Source organism: Cavia porcellus, unplaced genomic scaffold (assembly GCF_034190915.1).
Source record: "Cavia porcellus strain 051 isolate PalLab524CR breed Dunkin Hartley unplaced genomic scaffold, mCavPor4.1 scaffold_1, whole genome shotgun sequence".
NCBI classification, from domain to species: Eukaryota; Metazoa; Chordata; class Mammalia; order Rodentia; family Caviidae; genus Cavia; species Cavia porcellus.
The window spans coordinates 173613036-173631067 of NW_026947484.1; the positions used below are offsets into that span (position 1 = coordinate 173613036).

Genomic DNA, 18032 nt, shown 5'->3' on the forward strand with positions numbered 1-18032 from the left:
TTCAGTTTTAAATATTTATTTAAAATCCAGAAAGGAAAAGGAGAAACCGAACCCATCGGGGTTTTAACATACTGACATTTGGAAAGGGACATAAAGAAGACAGCAGATAAATCCAAAGACAAGATGGAGGCCAGGCAGAGACGGTGGTGGGGAAGGAAGTTCGGAGATGAGGCCCAAGCTGCGAGGAAAATGCGCAGGGTGGGGGCCGGAGTGTGCGGGATGGTGGGCCAGAGCGAGGTATTAAATAATGAGAATCAAACCCAATTCCTGACAAGACACAACTTTAGACTACACAGATAGAGACTTCCGTGTGACTTTTCCCCTTCTATAAAAATAACTCCATAGTTAAGTTCGGACTCCAATGGAGGCCTTGCCTTGTTTGCAGATAGAGTGACACAGGTCAGACTGCACCGGGTGTCACTGTCACACAGAACACTGAGATACCCATAATTATTCTTTTCTCCTCAGCCCAAATTGACACGTGGTGCTAATGACACTAAGGTTGTACAGTTTAACACCAGGGAGAAAAAGCTGGGGTGCTGACCTTGTTTGGACAGGATGGGCTCCTGAGAGACAGAACCTTGCAGGATGCCCTGTATGGTGGCTCAGGTGTGTTTACATTCACCTCCCAGGCCTGCTCTGGTCCAGCGCTGCCCCTCCTGGAACTGGATTCTGCAAGGGCCAGGCTTCCCCCATACACTTCTTCCCAGCGCACCTCCAGGGCAAGCTGGACCTCCCTCCAGGACGGGAAAGGCCAAGTCAGAATGCTTCAGAAAAGGATAGATATTTCAAAATTCATAAATTAAAAGGAAATCCTTACTCTGGTTTCTGGTAACATCTTTTGTTTGCTTTTTTTGTTGTTTAGTTGGTTGTTTTTTTGTTTTTGTTTTTTTTTTTCTTTTTCTCCTCCCTTTTTTTCTTTCATAGATTACCTGATGAGCACAAGGGTGATGCTAGGAAAATTTAAAGATTCCCCGAACTTTATCACTTGGAAGACAGAGAAAGATGTGGATGATGTCCCACATCAAAAAGTTTCTTCAAAGTCTGTGGCAAAATAGTAGCACCTTCAGAATCTTAAATAGTTTTTTTTTTTCCTTAAAAAAAAGTCACATACACTATGCGAGACAATGTCGAGCACCAGCGATTTCACAGTGGGAGGTAGCAAACTGTGAGTTCCCCCAGCCCCAAAGATCTCGCCTTTTCCCATCCCCTGGTTGCTCTTTCTCATCCTCTCACTTCTTTCCCAGGTGAAAAAAATAGTAACACACCCTCTTTGTATTTGTTTAAATAAAAAAAATATATATACTTCTTTCTTTCCTTTTCTCCTTTTTCATGTCTCCTTTCTAATATTGCACATCAAAAGCTCCCTGGCAGGGACCAGCTGACAAGATGCCCCCTTCCCTCAAACTGGCTTGAACATAGGGCTCTTTGGGCAAGAAGCCAGGCAGGGAAGGGGCAGCCACAGAGCTGGAGACAGGCCATGGGGCTCAGGTGGGTTGCAGGCCCAGCTTACTCTGGCTGGTTCTTTGGTTGGTCTTTGGGACTAAGCTGGGATTGGTTGTTCTGAAGAAAAACTGTGCCCAGCCTCCCCTTGCCCCCCTGCTCCTACTGAGCAGACAACAGCAGGGACCTCCCTAAGGCTCCTTGGGCAGAGGGGTTGCCTTTTCTGGGGCCACATGCCCCTCAGTACCCTCCTCTTGCCTCCTCTTCCCCTTCTCTCCCAGATAAGGCCTAGAGGAGCCTGGAGGACAGAGGTCAGAGGAAGCACGCGGGTCCAACTTCAAGGCGGTACTGCTTCCCTGATGAGGCAGGAGGGAGGTTGTCCACGCCAACAATGGGCAGCTGCTGGGGATCCTGCGTGCGGAAGGTGAAGAGTGTCCGGTGCCAACGGCCATCATGGACCTTGGGCAGAAGGAAAAGGGTGCGTGTAAGTTTTCATGGCTCTCATCTCCTGCTGTGTGCGTTTCCCCACCAGTCTTCCTCCCAGTTTAGAAAGGCCATGTGCCATTTCACTGTGGCAATGGCCTGTGTTTGTGGACCCAAGCTGTTTGCATATTTTAGCATCTTGTGATGCTTAAAAAACATCACCTTTGTGCACACTCCTAACTCGTTCCCTACAATAAATTCTAGAAGTAGAATTGCAGGATCAAAGGATAACTGCACACCGAGGTTCTGGATCTGTCTAAGACCTATTTGGATGTATATTTATGCATAGTTGTTCTCCAGAAAGCCCCTACCTCTTGGTTTTTTCTACTGCTTCCTAAGCGAGTGTTGGGTTCCCCACATCCTAACACCATGTGTTATCAGTGTTGTTCAATCTTATGAAACTGGTCTTTGCCTCATGACAGCTTGCTCTCTCTCCCTTCCCCCCAAACCCACCCAAGAACATTAAGAGAAAAAAATTATCCTAACCAAGATGGGCCTAAAGAGAAGAAATAGCCATAGTATTGGCAAGGGTTCTTAAAAGAGGCCATAGATTTCTTACCAGCCCAGACTATCCCTGAGAAGTTTCCCAGAGGGGACAGTGAATAAAAACAATTTAATAAAACTATTCAGCATAAAGATAAAAGCATACCTATAAACCCTAATTGAGGCATAAGACTATGACGCATAACCTTGTTGTGAACAGTTTTTCCAAACAAGTTTTCTCCCGTGTCCCCGAATCAGAGGCCCGCAAGAGGCTCCAGCAGGTACCTTGCAGCCGTCCACAGACACCTCTGGCCTGAACTGACCCCCGGCTTCGAAGATCTGCCCGTTCCAGGCCCGAAAGCGCACAGCCTGCTTGGCGGGGGTGTGTCCCGGGCCCTCCTGCCACACGGTCATGTTCAGGCAGTGGATGGTGATGTGCTGGGTCACCTCGGAGCTGAGCAGGTGCAGAAAGTTCATCTGTACCCGGCTGACAGCAAACTCCACCTGAGGGACACGGCGAGCACACACAGGATGAGCCCCTTCCAGGTGGGCTCTTCCCGTCCACGCACCCTGATGTGTGACCATTGGAAAGGCAGGAAAACAGATCTGTGCAAGCTGGTCTCATAGCCTCTTGGAACAGGGAATGCTGCTGGCCCTGGGCTGGAGCCTTCAGGGTCCTGCTGTAGCCAGGTCCCCCTCCCATGGTACAAGTGAATGGTCTTGGGGGTCACTTTGCTGCTCTGCCCTGCACCACCTCACATGCTCCGCCCAGAGATAGGCAGGTGGCCAGTGGGTGGTGAACAGGAGTTAACAGCAATGGTGTGGGCAGCTCTGTATAGCCCAGGGTTTTACTCACAGCTCCCCAGGCCAGGCCCATATGGTAGCCACCCTGCTTGAGATGCATGTGGGAGAGTCTACAGGCAACATTAAACCTTAAGGGGGCTTGGAAACCACAGATTAGCCCAATCCATCCCCAATTCATAGAAGAGAAAATGCAGCCTGGAAACAAGGAGGTGACTTTCCTCAGGCCACACACAAAGAAAGGCAGGGCTTGGAACAGAGCTTAGGTTAGTTGGGGCTCAGGGCAAGATGGGAAGAGGGTCAGCGTGGCAGGCAATAGGGGCAACGGGCACCTTGGAGGCCGTGATGGGCTTCAGGCAGGTCTGTCCGCCATGTGTGAAGTTGCAGGAGACTTCAATAGTGTCAGACGCACAGCCAAGGTTCGGGTCCACCCAGTAGGTACCTGTGGGCAGCACGGCAGGTGTGGCAGGAGTCACTGGGGAGGTGCAGGACTTGGCTTGGCAGAAGGACCCCGCCCCTTGTGACCAGCTGTGCTGTTTGGGCATGGAGTCATAGGTGAGCAGAAATGAGGTTCTGGAAACCCCAGTGACAGAAGGAAGCCTGGGCAGAGATAGTGACTGGTGGCTCCCTGGATAGGTCCCATGTAAGTTTCCCTATGGCCCCAAGATGTGTCCATTTGTCAGGAGCAGCCAAGGCTGACAAAGGCCAGACTGCCTGCCCCAAGGAACCATGAAGCATCATGTGGGACAGTATCTCCGATGCCAGGGCCTCCATGGGAGGTGGCTCAGGCTTCTGCCTGGCAGCTGGACACTTTGCTTCTATCTGGCTCCCTCTGCTGGGCTTCCGGGAAGCGAAAGACTGCAGCAGAGAAGGGGACACCTGGCCATCTAGACCCAGCTCCAAGTACAGAGGATGTGAGGTGGCACAGGCGTGCCGAGGTACATCCCAGTTTGCAGATGAAAACTCAGGGAGGGGCAGACAGAGGGTGTATCTGGGCCCATCCAGGAAGGCCCTTGGGGTTGGGGCTCTCTTGCCAAACCTTGGGGAGTTCTTGTGTCAGTGCACTGAAATGGTTGTCCCCAGCTTATGGATCTGTGGGCTCTGGAAGGACACTCCTCTGTGTCCCCCACAATATCCTCATGATAAGGCCCAGTACACACACTCAGTGACTGTTGAATGAATATTCACCCATGTGTCTCTCTCTGAGGCTAGGATGTGCTGAGAATCCAATTCTCCATCTGCCTTAGCTCTTCCTGGAACCACCCCTTTACCCTAGCCCACCCCAGCCTGGGCAGGGTGCCTACAGGTGCTCTCACCGTCCACTATCTTCTGCTCACAGTCCATGAGGTCCCGGCAGACCCGGGCGGGGTTCTCCTTGGTGCCTAGGGGCGTCTTAATGCTCTGGATGAGGTTGCTGAGGTAGTGTAAGGTTTTGAAGATCTCCCCTCCCTGGTCCAGCACCAGCCGGTCCGGATAGCTATACCCCTGTCACAGAAAGGGCCAGCCCAAGGTCAAGGTCCAGGGCCCAAGTGCTCACACTTCTGAGTCACCCCCCCCATCCAGGCACCTGGCTGGCCAGGGCTGAGTCTCTCTTCAGTTCACAGATAAAGAAACTGGGGCCAGGGATATAATGGGTGGGGGTGTCACAGGTCGGCCTAGGTCCTCTGCCACAGGGAGGACCACACCCTGGGACTTAGGCAGAGCAGAAGCATAAGACACTGGGGAGCAGACCCAGTGCTACGGGGAGAAACCAGAAGAGGAAAGGAGCCAAACTGAAAATCTTCCAGTCCCTTCTGGGCTCCCTTGGGTGATATCGGGGGCTCTTGAGAGGCACCAGAAAACAGAACTGGGACCAGCAGCACACACCCTAGGATGGGTTTCAGCTCAGAGAAGGGACAGGTCTCTAGCAGGGTGCTGGAGAGCAGGGCCTTTGGGGTGCCCTGTCTTGCTATGTGATATCACATCTCTTTCCAGAGCCACAAATCAGCTAAATAAGCCTCCTCCCATCCCCTGTCAAAGGCAGGAGTCACATGTGCAGGTGCATGCATACGGATGTGTGTTGTCCGCATATATGTGGGTCAGAGACTGGAAATGCTCACCCTACCTGTGCATGCTGTTTGGACACATGGTGCCCCCTTACAGCATCCTTAGCCACTGGTGGGGGTCACAGGACTGTTTTAGGCAATGCAATGGGAGAGCCTGGCCCACAGATGTCTCCTGCACAATTCTCTGTGCTGCCTTCCTTGGCTAGAGCTCCCTGACAGAATGTGACAAATTAGAGGGTCATATGTGGAAGAGAAAAATGGCAGAGTCCAGGGCGGCAGTCTGGGACTGCCATTACCACAGCAATTAGCCTTTACATGCACAAGAAATAAATTACACTGAATTCTGTGGTCAATAACTTAATAAAATGTGCAAAAGGGGGGAGAAATGCATCATAAATAGAGATGCTTTGTTTTGTTGGTTTTTTTTTTTTTTTTTTTTTTGAGACAGAGTATAACTATGTAGTACAGCCTGCACTTGAAATTACTATGTAGTCCAGGCTGGCCTCAAGCATCCAACCTTCCTGCCTTAACCTCCCTAGTAGAGCTGTGTTCAGTAGTAATGCTATAAAATTGCTGCAGGGGGCGCTCTCCCCAGAATGCAGCATAACTGACCTTCAAATGTGGAAGGAAACACTTCCCTCCTCTACCCTGTTTGCGCCCTAGGCATCTCTCTGTCCTTTGCTGGCTGCCCTATATGAATGGCAAGGGACATGTGCATGCTTTTTCCTCCCTGGACTGTGCACTAGGCACCCAGTACAGGGAGCTAACAAAATGCTGGTTGGAGGTCTGATCCGGGGACTGTGAGTTCCCCACCATGTGAAGGAGCCAAGGCTGCAAAAGTACTTCCCTCTTGACAGGGCTGAGGTGCAGGACACCTAAGGCCCTTTTCTGCCTGGAGTGCAGGCCAGGGTCTCAGCAGAGCTCAAAGCGCTGACCATAAGCTCCTTGCTCCTCAGGGTCACACGGTACCCAGGCTGCTTCTGGCCGGGTTCTGGCTACACTGGCTGTGTGACCCTGTACTTGCTGTTACCCGCTCTGAGCCTCAGTAACTATGACAGCTCCTTCATCTGTGACCAGCTGGAGGTCGAGAAGAGGTTCTGAGACATTGGTGCAGGGCCACATGGTGGGCACTGGTCTCTCTTTCTTCTGGGAATGGAGCCCCTGGTACCTCTGATCTGAGCGCTCCGTTAGTGTCCATCCACGTCTGGAAAGCTGCCCCGAGGTCATCTTGTTGCTGTGCAGGGAAAGACAAGGGACATAACCCAGCTGCTGTGCAGGATCCCCAAAAGCAGGAGCTCTAGACCCGCGCACCCACTCCTGCCCAGCTTCTCTGGTAGGATCTTGGCCAAGCCACACGCCCTCTGCAGGCAGAGTCAGAGCTGACCCTGTCCCTTTCTCCCTCTAGCTTCTTCAACAGCCCATCCCCAACCCACAGGTCAGCACGACGACAGGCGACCTTGCCAGCTGCTCTGGTCCCCAGGCTGGGGCGGGAGGGGCTTCTCAAGGACCCCACAAGACTCATGTTTCTTGCTGCTTCCCTGTGCTGCCTTCAGCTCCACTTGCACCCCCTGGCTGGCGCTGGTTTGGCAGAGATCCTGTGATGGTCCTTCCATGAACTCAGAGACGGCAAGAATCCAGGCAGTAAGTCAAGCCAGGATCAGGGGCTGGGGTGGGACTTTGGGGGGCAAATCCCAGCCCTGCCCGGTCCGATCGGCCCCAGCTGGAGCCAGCCACTCAGCTTCTCTTTGTCTCAGTTTCCTTGTCTTGAAAACAGGCCTGATAATAAAACCACCCAGAACTGCTTGAAGGAGCTCAGTGAGTTCACACAGGAAAAGCACTGCCAATGGTGGCTGGCCAGTAATGACCTGGGTACTTTAGCTGTTATTCCCCAACTTCCAAATCCCTTCTCCATATTGTAGGGCTTTGGAGGGCTCTTTTTCTATCCATGAGGAGATGAGGGCAGGCTTGCAGGAGGAGGAGGCTAGGGACAAAGAGTAGCATCTTTGTAGATGGCGGAAGAGACAGGACAAGCGCGGAGACAAGAGGAGCAGAGGTTTGGAGTGGCCCCAGCCCAAGGGCTCTTTCACTATTCAGTTTCCCATGGATCCCTGCCCTGGGATGCCATCTTGGCCTGATCCCATGATCATGCAGTACAGTAACACGGGGACACAGCTGTCCTTGGGCTAGGGGGAGAGGCCACGCTCTCAGCAGGATTATGATACCCAGGGCAAGGCTCGATCTGCCTGCTGCCTGACTCTAGGCCAAAATCCCAGATGGGGGACCTCAGAACCCCTCTTTGTGTGGGGGCACACAGAAAGGATCATGGGCTCGTCCAGAGAAAACTTGGCTTTCCCACCTCCTGCCCTGGGGCCCCAGGACTGGAACAGAAAGGACCTGGGTGTCCCCAGGTCCAGCTGGGTGTTCTCACTACCATGCCCTGAAAAGGCTCGGTGGCTTTTTCCCACCCTCAGTGCCCAGATCCTCCCAAGCAGGCCAAAAACAATCTTCCCCAACTTACAAGCTGGATGGGACGTCCTGCAGGGCCCTGCAGAAGAAGTTTGGGTCAGTTTTAGATAGGGACAGGCCCTGGCTACCATGCTGGTCTCTGCCCTCCTGGAGGCCTGGCTGCCCCTACCCCCCTCCCAGAAGTCTGTGACCTCTAAGAAGTGTTGGAGGCCTGTAAGGTTCAGGGTCCGGAGCCCTCCAGCTGCCCTAGGTCCATGATGGCCTGGCACGCAGGTACCTACCGGTGGTCCGGGCTGCCCTCTTGGGCCGGGAGGACCCTGAAGAACAGGAGAAGAATGTGAGGCCTGGTCAGCAAGCAGCTGCTAGCTGGTCTCCCCAGGGAGCCTGAGATGCAGGGACAATGGCTCCCCTGGTGCAGAGGGTACAGATGGGACAAATGAGGTCCAGAGGAGAGGACACTCTGGGGACAGTCATCGTCACAGAGGAGGAAAACCCAGCCTGCCCCCCCCCCCCCCGCTCCACTCACCTTCGGACCTTGCAGTCCCTGGAGGGAGATACAGTGGGGGGACAGAGAGTTAGGGGACCAGGGCTGAGCTACCCGGAACCTACCCCTCCTCACCCCATAGCACAGCCTCAGCCCCTGTACTCACCCAGTCCCCTCGGCTGCCTTTGTCACCCTTCCGACCCTGCGACAAATTACAGACAGGGCTCAGAGGGGAAGTCTCATTTCCCAGATGGGGAAACTGAGGCCTGGAGCAGCCCTGGCACACAAAGATGATCTGGAACAGCGAGGATAAAGGCACCAGGCTACCTTCCTCCCCGTCCCTGCACATACCGGGAGTCCTGAGGGTCCCTGGCTTCCGAGGGGCCCAATGATGCCTTCCTTCCCCTAGAGGAGAGAGAGGGTTCTGAGGACAGTCTCAGAGACAGGTGTCCCACCAGCTGCAGGCTGGTCAGCCTCGGGGACTGACCCTGCTAGGGTACACAGGGAGGAACTCACCATCAAGCCAGGAGGCCCCCGAGGGCCCTGGATGCCTTTGAAGCCAGTGTCACCAGGGGGACCCTGTGGGGAACGGAAGGAGCTGCTGGGTAGGCCCCTGGAGGCTGAGGGGAGGCGTTGCCTGAGAGTGCTCCGGAAGAGAAACCAAAGTCCCCAATTATTTAGCAACTCCAGCTGCGCACCGTGCAGCATACACCTCTGATCTCAGTTTTGCCAACGATCTTCCACTCTTACTCTTCCCATTTGGAAATCAAGGCTTAAAGGGACCCAGACAGTCTGAGGCACCGAGCAGGTGACAGCAGGGCTGGGAGCCTAGGCGTGTAGAAGGAAGGAAGAGCCAGGCCAGCAGGCTTAGCCCCACTTCCAGTTCTTTCCAGCCCACACTGAGAGCGTTTGTGGAATGAAGAAATGCACAGGTAAGAGGGTGGGTGGATAGGACCCCACAGAGGCAGCAGCAAGCAGGGGCCTGTACCTTGGGTCCGAAGAGGCCGGCCACTCCAGGGAAGCCCATTTCACCGGAGTCGCCCTGCAAGGAGAACGGGAGACCATGGGGCAGGTGGAACGAGAAGAGCGGTCACCTTGTCCTCTGCCAGGGTCTAGCTCAGGGCCTCCCTGTGGGACACTGGAGTTCCTGGCCCAGGCCTTCAGGGAAGACAGTGGCAAGCCCTGCACCCCCACACACCTGTCTGAAAGCTCTCTCAAGAAAAGATCCCCAAAAAGCAACCCCATTCACCGAGGCTGGGTCGCTAGGTCCTTAGCAAACGTGTTCCTGTTTACAGGCACTCAGAGGCTCCCAGAGGGCGGGAATCTGCTGGGTCACAGTGGCCAGCACGGTGTGGTATGCACATCCCAGGCCCCAAGACTTACTCACCGGCTGGCCTTTAGAGCCCGGCTCCCCCTGGCTCCCAGGAAGCCCCATTCCGCCCTCTGTCCCCCGCTTTCCAGGAGGGCCCAGCTGTCCAGGTAACCCACTTTCACCCTGAAACAAACACACCAAAATGATGAGTCAAGGGCTGGGGATTTAGCTCAGCAGCATAAGCGCCTGCCTTGCAAGCAGGCAGTCGTGAGTTCGATCCCCGGTACCGATAAAAAAAAAAAGGAAAAAGACCAAAAAAAAAAAAAAAAAATGATGAGTCAAGCCATGAAGTGGTTCTGAGCCCCCTGAAAACTCAGGACGTTTGGAGACAGAGGGAACCGGGGCTGAGCTATGCCTGAGCCTCCTGAAGATGTCTCCTTTCTTTCCCTAGCACCCCCAGCCCCTCTGCCACATGCCTCCTCCTCTGTTGCTCCCTACCCAGGTTGGTCAATGAAGCCTCCTTGGGAGAATCCGACACTTGTTATTGTACAAAGGCCCACAAGAGGGCGCACGTGGACAACGCAGCGGCAGAAGATAGGGCCCACCGTCTGGTAGGGGGCAGTGTTTGCAGACCCTTGGAAAGACTATCCTTTAAGTCTGGGTCAAGATTGGGGGGCTAGGACCCCCAAGAAAGATCAACAAGGTGGAATCCGTTTCCGCACGGGTCCTGGGACATGGGGCTGTCAGATAGGGAGGAGGGCAGGTAGGTGGCTTAGGAAGAGTCTGACCTTGAATCCTGGGGGTCCCTGTGCTCCAGGCAAGCCGGCCACACCTGGATTTCCTCTCCTCCCAGCAGGGCCCACAGGGCCAGGGTCCCCATCATCTCCCTGCTCTCCCTGTGAAGAAAGCGGGCAAAGGCCAGGATAGGTTTTAGGAGGCGACAGCCCAGGATGTGGGGTAGCCGGAGCTGCAGTGCACAGGGATGGAGCAGGGGAGGGATGTGACACCTGCCCTCTGTCAGATGGCTGGACCCAAGGCGGCAGCAGCTGCAGGTCTGTGAGTGGGGGCTGGAAGGAGCTCCAGCCCAGTACGGGCAGGGGTCAGACTCAGTGACTGCCTGCCAGGCCCCAAGGGATGAGGGGGCCATTCCCCCAGAGCATCCTAGGAAACTTCTCCACGTTGGCTCTGCCCCACTCATTTCTCTGCCTGCTCCTCTGGCCATCAGCCAGTGGTGGTCACCCTCACGTCTGTCCCGCTCTGCCACTCCCAAGCCTGCTCACCTGCTGTCCTGCTCGGCCATCCCTGCCAGGAAGCCCATCCAGTCCAGCGGTGCCCTCGGGGCCTTGTCTCCCCACCACGCCCCGAGGCCCGGGCAGCCCCTGCAGCCCCTGGGGGCATAGAAGAAGCAGCGTGAGTGAGGGCTTCCAGGAAGCACAGGGGCTGGGGGAGAGCAACAGCTGTGCCACTCACCTGGATCCCCCTCCGGCCTGGTGCCCCGGCCTTGCCTGGCTTTCCCTTTGGGCCCTAGAAAAACAAAAGCAAGGCCAGCATCAGAAGCTACCTGGAGGAGGTGTGGGCCCTAAGCAAAGGTGGCCCTTGGGGAGAGTCAGGTCTCACTAGGGACCAAGCATAGTGGCCCAGGAGCCGAGGGTCAGGGCCATCTGTGAGGTCAGCCAGGGCTGTCCTTGCACTGCACTGGGTCCTGTGTTCCCAATCCGTTCCTTGCTGACGAGGCTCTGGACAGTGTCCCCCCCACAGGGGGTGAGGAGGTGGGCATAGCTGGGAGGGCATTTATCTGGCCCCATTGCAGGGGAGAGAGGCCCTGTGGCCTTGGGAACCCTTCTCCAGCTTCTCTGGCCCTGCAGCATGTGATGGCAGACAGAAGGCTGCCTGTTTCTGGCCCCTGAGCCCGGTCCCTGGGCCCTGATCCCCCTGGCTGACCTCCAACAGGCGGTCCCTTCCTTGAGCCCCAGCAGAACAGGCCACAGAGCGTGGGGTAGAGGTTTGGTTCCCTCCCAGCCCTGCCTCCACTCCTGCCTTTCTCCCTCCTTCCGCCTCAGTTTCCCTCTTACCTCTTCACCTTTTGATCCTTTGGGTCCCGGCTGCCCCCGGGGTCCCGGATGCCCCTGCAAACCAAGGTGAGATGACACAAGGCAGCCCCAGGATTCTCCGCCTGGAGGGGGAGGGTGGGGAGGGGTTTGGGGGGGTGCAGGCTATGGGAGTACCCCCAGAGCCAGGGCAGGAAAGACCAGAAGGGGCTGCCTCCCGGGTCCTACTGCAAGGAGGGTCCCTTTAAGCACTAAAAGGGCTGGTTCTTTAATTATCCCTGCTCCACCCACTTCAGGGCAGGAGAAAGGGAGAGGAAGCACCACTCACGGGCAGGCCCTGCTGGCCAGGCTTTCCACGGAGGCCTTGCACACCCTCCTGTCCCTGGAAATCGAGAGAGACAGGTGAGGGGGGCATCTGGAGGGGGCTGGGGCCAGGGCACAGCCCAGAGCTCCTGAGCCACTGTCCCTCTCTGAGCCTCAGCTTCCTCATCTGCAGAAGGGGCACAGCAGTGATGCCCCCAGCATGACTAAAGAAGGTAAGTGCATGGTGGGGCTGGGTGGCTGGCACGGCTGTTCCCAGCTGTGGATGGAGACAGAAGGAGTCTGCCCAGGACCACACTGGAGGAAACTGTCCATGGACCCAGGCTCAGCGCATCTCCCTCCCTGACCACCTCCTCTGCCTGTGTCCTGAGTCCAGCTGCCAGTGTCCTCTCAGGACACACCCACCTTCCCAGGTGGGAAGGTGCTCTACTTACACGGTATCCAGGGTCCCCAGGTTCCCCACGGTCGCCTCGATCACCCATGGGGCCCTACATGACAAGGACAATAGCATAACATGGCGCACAGCTCCCTGGGGGCTCTCAGGCCTCCCTGCCCATGTGGCAGGAGGCCTTGACTCTACCTGGACGCCATCCAGCCCAGGAACCAAAGGGGCCTTACCCGATCTCCAGGGGGCCCAGGGGGCCCCTCGGCCTTGCCGTCCTCACCCTGCTCTCCCTGTGAATACAGAACCACCTTTAGTTTTTTTTTTTTTTTTTTTTTATTTCCTGACACAGCACCTCACTATGTAGTTCAGGCTGGCTTTGAACTCACTATGTAGCCCAGGCTGGCCTCAAACTCTAGGTGATTCTCCTGCCTCAGCCTCCTGAGTGCTAGGATTACTAATGTGTGTCACCACACCCCGCAGAATCAGTTTTAGGAAAAGCCACCCATCCTGGGTAACTGGGGCTTCCTGCTTCAGAAATGCTGGGCCTCGGGAGGCAGTAGATGGGGAAACTAAGGCAGATCAGGAAGCGGACCCAGGTATGTTGTGGAACCAGTATCATGAAACACGGTGCTCTTTGCACTTCCCTGAGCCCCTGGACTATGTCCCTTCCCATCTCTCAGCTGCTTTTTTCAGCTGGGTTGGGGGTGAAGGGCCAATGGATGTGGGCACAGAGGAGCAGCTAGGAGTCTGATCCACAGTGGCTGGCTAGGCACTCAGAACACTCACAGCAGCCCCCTTGGTATCCCCATTTCACAGAGCAGCTGCAGGGAGGCGACAGGAGCTGCTCAGAGCGACTCAGTGAAAATCCCTGTCCTGAAGCTTCTTAGGGGGAGGTGGGCACCGCAGGACGCACTTTCTCCCCTTGCTAGGAGCCCCAGAGAAGGCTGGAGCTGCCCCAGGGCGCATATCAGCAGCAACTGGGGGTCAGTCAGTGCACAGTGGGAAGAGGGCTCAGGCAGGCCCAGAGCCGCTGCTGGCCCTCAGCAGATGGCTATTTGAACTGCCATCCTTGATAAGGGTAATAGCAGTGCATGTGTCACATGGATGTGGCCAAGGACACTGCGAAAGGAGCAGAGTTTAGAGCAGAGCCCCTCGCTCAGACCACCATAGCCCCTGGTCTGGGGCAGGACAGATGGCTGGATGCACCTGGCCAGCAGAAGGGAGGTGTAAGTGGGAGAGCCCAGGGCAGAGTCTCGGGGCTCAGGACACCAGTCTGAAAAGCGAGTGTCATCTCCTGCGCAGGGGAAGGGAGTCCTTTTCGGGTGGGGTTCAAACCGGGCACCCTTGCTGCCCACAGAGCTCCAGGGAGGCCTGGGGCAGCAGGGCAGGGAACAGAGCCTGGGCCAGCAGATGAGGGCTGGCGGCCGCAGCACTTTGGCTCGGGGCTCTGTGGCTTCTGTGGGCAGTGGCACACGCAAGCAGGACTCGGCCCGAGGCCCAGAACTAGCTGTAGCAAGGGGGTGACCCTGTGAGCAGGGAATCCCTCTCTGTCCCACCCGCCACTCTTTGTGGCCCACTGATGCAATCCTTAGTCTCATGGCGGACAGTGGCAAGGGACTAGGGGCCTTAGGGTGAGGTGTCAGTGTTTACCGGGCACATCCATTGTGCTGGACGCGTCATAAAGTCTGCCTCAGTGTGTCACAGAATCTATGCTGCTGGAGTTGTCACCACTTTACAGATGGGGAAACTGAGGCCCAAGGAGTGAAGGGTCTCAGTGAAGGCTCCTTAGGAATCAGGGCTGGAAGGAACTTCTAGTCTCCTGCAGCATACACCATGTCATGGCGGCTACAGGTCAGGGGTGCAATTTTAATTCCGGAAGCCCTCCGCAGCCTGCTGTCAGTCTCATCCCTTCACACTCTGCCACCTCCTCATGGACATGGGTCCCATGCTGGGAGGTCCAAGCACCGTGGCTCCTCAGACAGGGTCTGGCTATGGCTCGGGGAGCAGGGCCTGGCATCAGCCAGACACAGCCTGTGCCCGGCCCTGCTGCTGTCTCACTGGTCCCAGGCGAGCCCGTGATACCACAAGAACTCAGCCCCAACTCCCGCCCCCGTCCTGTAGCACAGTGACAGCTTCATGGCCGGGAGATGGCAAGGATTACGGGAGAAGTTCAAGGAAGTGGCAGGAGTGGGTCTTGGCCTCAGGGGGTGGTCCTCAACCCTTCCCAGCACCTTCCACTTTGTGGTTGGCTGTTCATCGTGTGACAACAACCATGCAACCCATAGTGACATTTCTATCAAAGAGGGACTGCCTAGGTGACAACAGCAGCTTCTGGGGCTGCTCCTGGCCCCTCCCTGGGCCAGCCTTGGGGACTGGGGGCTCTTCCTGCAGGATGAGAGGAACTGCAGAGCTGTGGGGCAGATCCGTACTCCCCCAGGCAGGGGAGGGCATGTCGGCCAGGCCATCGAGATTCAGCCACAGCGGGACTTAGTTAGTGGCATGCTGACTCAGCAAACGGCAGGAAGCCTGGGGAGGCCATGGAACTGGGCCAGGACGCACACCATGCAGCCTGTGAGGGGGCAGGCGTTCCTTACTGTGAGCCTTGGAGGGAAGGGGAGGAACAGGAAACTCGGAGACCTGGTTCCAGAGTCACTGGGCACTGTCTTGGGATGTGACCCAGGGCCCTCAGCCTACCCTCTGCACCAGGAGGGTCACCAATCACCAAGGTTCCTTTGACAACTTGCTTCCTGTCCCAAGCCTGGTGCCCAGCTGGTGAGGCTGCTGGGCCTCCTCACTCTCCAGTGCCACTTCCCAGCGTTGCCCCCCAGCACACACTGACTGAGCTCATCTGTGGGCAAATCTTCCTTTCCCAGGTTCACACAGACAAGGGAGTGACACAGCTGTCCCATGACTGAGTCACTTCTGCTTGACCCCTAAAGGCTGGAATGGCGTCTGTGCCTCAGCCAGTGCTGGACACGAAGATGACACCCACACACAGTGATGGCTGTCAGTCCCACAGCTCCTGACTGCTGCCCATGGCCTTAGTGACACTGGGCGCAGGACCACGCAGGTCCACCACAGTGTATGTAGGGGGTGAGCTGCCATCGGGCTGCCAGCTCAGCCTTGAGGACCTCAGGGGCTCATTCCTACTGGCCTCCGACAGCTGCTTTTCCAGACCCAAACACCTACCTTCTCGCCTTTCAGTCCAGGAGGCCCAAGGGGTCCCGCAATGCCTTTGTGTCCCTGCAGACAAACAAGGTAGAGAGTAAGGCACAGTGAGGGCCCAGGAGGGCAAATGGCACCGGACAGGAACTCAGAGGCGGAGGTGCTGGGCTGTGCACTGGGTCCCAGCTCTGACCCGACCTCTCCGTGAGGCTCTGAGCATGGCTTCCGGACACGCCCTACAGGCAAGCACACCTCCAGCTGATGTGCCAGCCTGCTGTTGTGTCCAAGGCAGACAGGGACAGGAGCAGGACAGACACCACCTCAAGGGGGACCCTAGGGCGCACTGTTGGGCTGAGCTCCTCTCTCCCTGAGGATATCCTGCAGCTCTGGGTAGGGCTGAAGGAGCACCCACCAGGAGCAGGGGGGCTCCAGTGGCTCAGGACGGGTGCTGGTACTATCTCCTGTGACCCACTCCTCCGTGGTCCCCCATCCCCACCCTCAGGTGTGGGCCCAGGAGCTCCCTGACAGAGTGAGGCCCACATCTTCAGGAGTCCTGGGGAGACCCTTAGCTGGGGGTGATGGGGGCAGAGCCCGGCTGCAGGACAGAGTTCCAGGGAGGGCAGCTTCCACTTACATCGTAACCAGCCAGGCCAGGTTCTCCTTGGGCCCCCATCCGTCCCGGAGCGCCCTGGAGGGAAGAGACCCCGGTGGTCTGGAGCAGGCATCCTGGCGGGGATCTCCTCCCCAGCTGCCAGCCCACAAGCCCTTCCCCTGTCCTGCTCCTTTGGGCCAGGACACTGCTGGCCCATTTCTAGCACTTTCAGGAGCTATTTAAACAGAGTCCTTATTGCAATTTAAAACTTCTGGACTTAGGGCTAAATCAATGTCATTAAAAGCAAAGGGAGACTCCAAACCCCGCCCTTCTGAATCCTTTCACTCCATCCCACTCTGGCCTGTGCTCACGTGTGCATTTACACTGCAGGAGCAACAAAGACCTCAGCCTCCCAAGGCTTCTCCTCCTTGCAGCTGTCACCCTGTTCTGGGCTCTGGCCTTCAGGGAGCCCAAGAAGGCACTGGGACACCCTTAGTGTCATTGAGGCGCTGGCAGTGGTTGGCCCAGGTCCCCCCATGTCTGTTTCCTGCAGGAAAACTGCTTGTTGGATAAAAGTAGTCTCAAGGGTCTGGAGCCTCCCTCCCCCATGTCATTTAGCAAGATTTCACTAATCTGGGACCCCAGGATCCCTTTAAACAGTGAGAAATGGCGCCTCTGTGTACTCCCGTGTCCAGGGGCTGCAGCTTTCTGCACGTTTTAAGGGACCCATGGGTGGCAGGAGGTGGCTGAATAATGAACACCACTATCTGGCTCACAGTTGGGGTCTGGTGCCAAACCCGTCCCAGGTCCCCCAGCCTACCCTCACCTCCCACCCCAGTCAGGTCCTCACCACTGGTCCCAGGCTGCCCCGGGACCCTTTGGGACCTGGGGTGCCAGGGGGTCCGGAGTCTCCAGGGACGCCCATCTCACCCAGCTGTCCTGGGTAGCCCTTGGAACCCTGCAGAGGGACAGAAAAGCTGTCACTGGGCTGGTGGAGACAGGGTGGGGACAAAGGCCACCGTGGCGGGTGGGGACACCCACCTTGGCTCCCGTCCGGCCCTTCTCGCCCTGTTTCCCTGGTTTTCCTTCAGGACCCTGAAAGGAAAGGGAAAAAGGGGCGAGCTGAGAGCAAATCGAGGCGTATCAGAAGGGGCCAGGCTGGTGGCTCTGGGTTTCCAAACTCCAAAATGATGCTGCCACCAGGTAGCCACGCAACCCTGAGCGTGACCTGAGTCCCCATGCTGGGAGCCTCATCCGGGAGACACAGGCACGTCACAGAGCTGAAGACTCGCTCAGGGATCAGGAGTAGACTTGTGACCCTTGTGACCGCAGTGCCCGGCCATAATGAGCACTGGGCCTCCACAAAGGGGGTGGCCTCTACTGCTGTCATGGTTACCGCCAGCCACCCAGGGGCATCCTTGAAACAGCTCTCTGTAAATCAGCAGCCACTCCTTTTTCTATAACAGTCTCCAGTGCCGCCTCCATCACAAGCACGCCCTGGCTGTCAGAGAGGGGTTCAGCTTTGTCTCTACAGCTACAGGGAAACTACTCAGTGGTGGGTGAGTGTGCAAGAGAATGTAAGAGACAGAGAAAAGAGAGAGTGCCATCCCTCAGCCCACCAGGCTGGGACGCACGGGGTAGGGCAGGCAGTGTGTCTGGTCTGGAAGGGACCTTCTGACTGTGAGTCTCAGGAGTTGGAAAGAACATCTATGCTGTTGATGAGTATTAAAACGATGGCTTGATTTAATCGTCTGGTTGCATTAACAGAAGTACAAATGATAGGGTGAGGGTGGGGACGGTCCCCATCACCTGACAACCTGTGGTGGGACAAGGGTAGGAAGAGGCAGTTGGACTCCTGGCTGCAGATTTCTGAAGCCAGGTTCTCTGGGGAGGCCAATGCCCGGGAATCACAGGCGGCCAGCTTTGATGCGACACAAGGCAGAAATGTCTGTTTGGAAAGAACTTGGGCCCGGGTGTGGGAGAAGACTCTGTATCTCAAGGTAA

The 18032-nt window shown here is 56.5% G+C and overlaps 1 protein-coding gene across 14 annotated transcripts in view; it reads right to left on the minus strand.

Annotated features, from left to right (window-relative positions):
* The window catches only part of Col27a1 (collagen type XXVII alpha 1 chain), a 118490-nt gene continuing 100458 nt past the window's right edge, over window positions 1-18032 (minus strand). For 3 of the 14 annotated variants that reach the window (XM_063260231.1, XM_063260236.1, XM_063260224.1), the window contains 24 exons: window positions 17070-17123; window positions 16879-16986; window positions 16071-16124; window positions 15461-15514; window positions 12505-12561; window positions 12321-12374; window positions 11894-11947; window positions 11590-11690; window positions 10988-11041; window positions 10798-10905; window positions 10306-10413; window positions 9593-9700; window positions 9194-9247; window positions 8722-8851; window positions 8557-8610; window positions 8372-8407; window positions 8248-8265; window positions 8003-8038; window positions 7774-7800; window positions 6424-6489; window positions 4527-4695; window positions 3543-3652; window positions 2695-2913; window positions 1-1902 (listed from right to left, as the gene is read on the minus strand). In XM_063260231.1, coding sequence (XP_063116301.1) covers window positions 1756-1902; window positions 2695-2913; window positions 3543-3652; window positions 4527-4695; window positions 6424-6489; window positions 7774-7800; window positions 8003-8038; window positions 8248-8265; window positions 8372-8407; window positions 8557-8610; window positions 8722-8851; window positions 9194-9247; window positions 9593-9700; window positions 10306-10413; window positions 10798-10905; window positions 10988-11041; window positions 11590-11690; window positions 11894-11947; window positions 12321-12374; window positions 12505-12561; window positions 15461-15514; window positions 16071-16124; window positions 16879-16986; window positions 17070-17123 — 1980 coding nt within the window. In that variant the 3' untranslated portion in view covers window positions 1-1755. Of the gene's footprint in view, window positions 1903-2694; window positions 2914-3542; window positions 3653-4526; window positions 4696-6423; window positions 6490-6721; window positions 7032-7120; window positions 7237-7773; window positions 7801-8002; window positions 8131-8247; window positions 8266-8371; window positions 8408-8556; window positions 8611-8721; window positions 8852-9193; window positions 9248-9592; window positions 9701-10305; window positions 10414-10797; window positions 10906-10987; window positions 11042-11589; window positions 11691-11893; window positions 11948-12320; window positions 12375-12504; window positions 12562-15460; window positions 15515-16070; window positions 16125-16878; window positions 16987-17069; window positions 17124-18032 lie in introns of those variants that run through there. The other 11 variants (XM_063260241.1, XR_010051282.1, XR_010051283.1 and 8 more) reach the window with 11 other exon arrangements.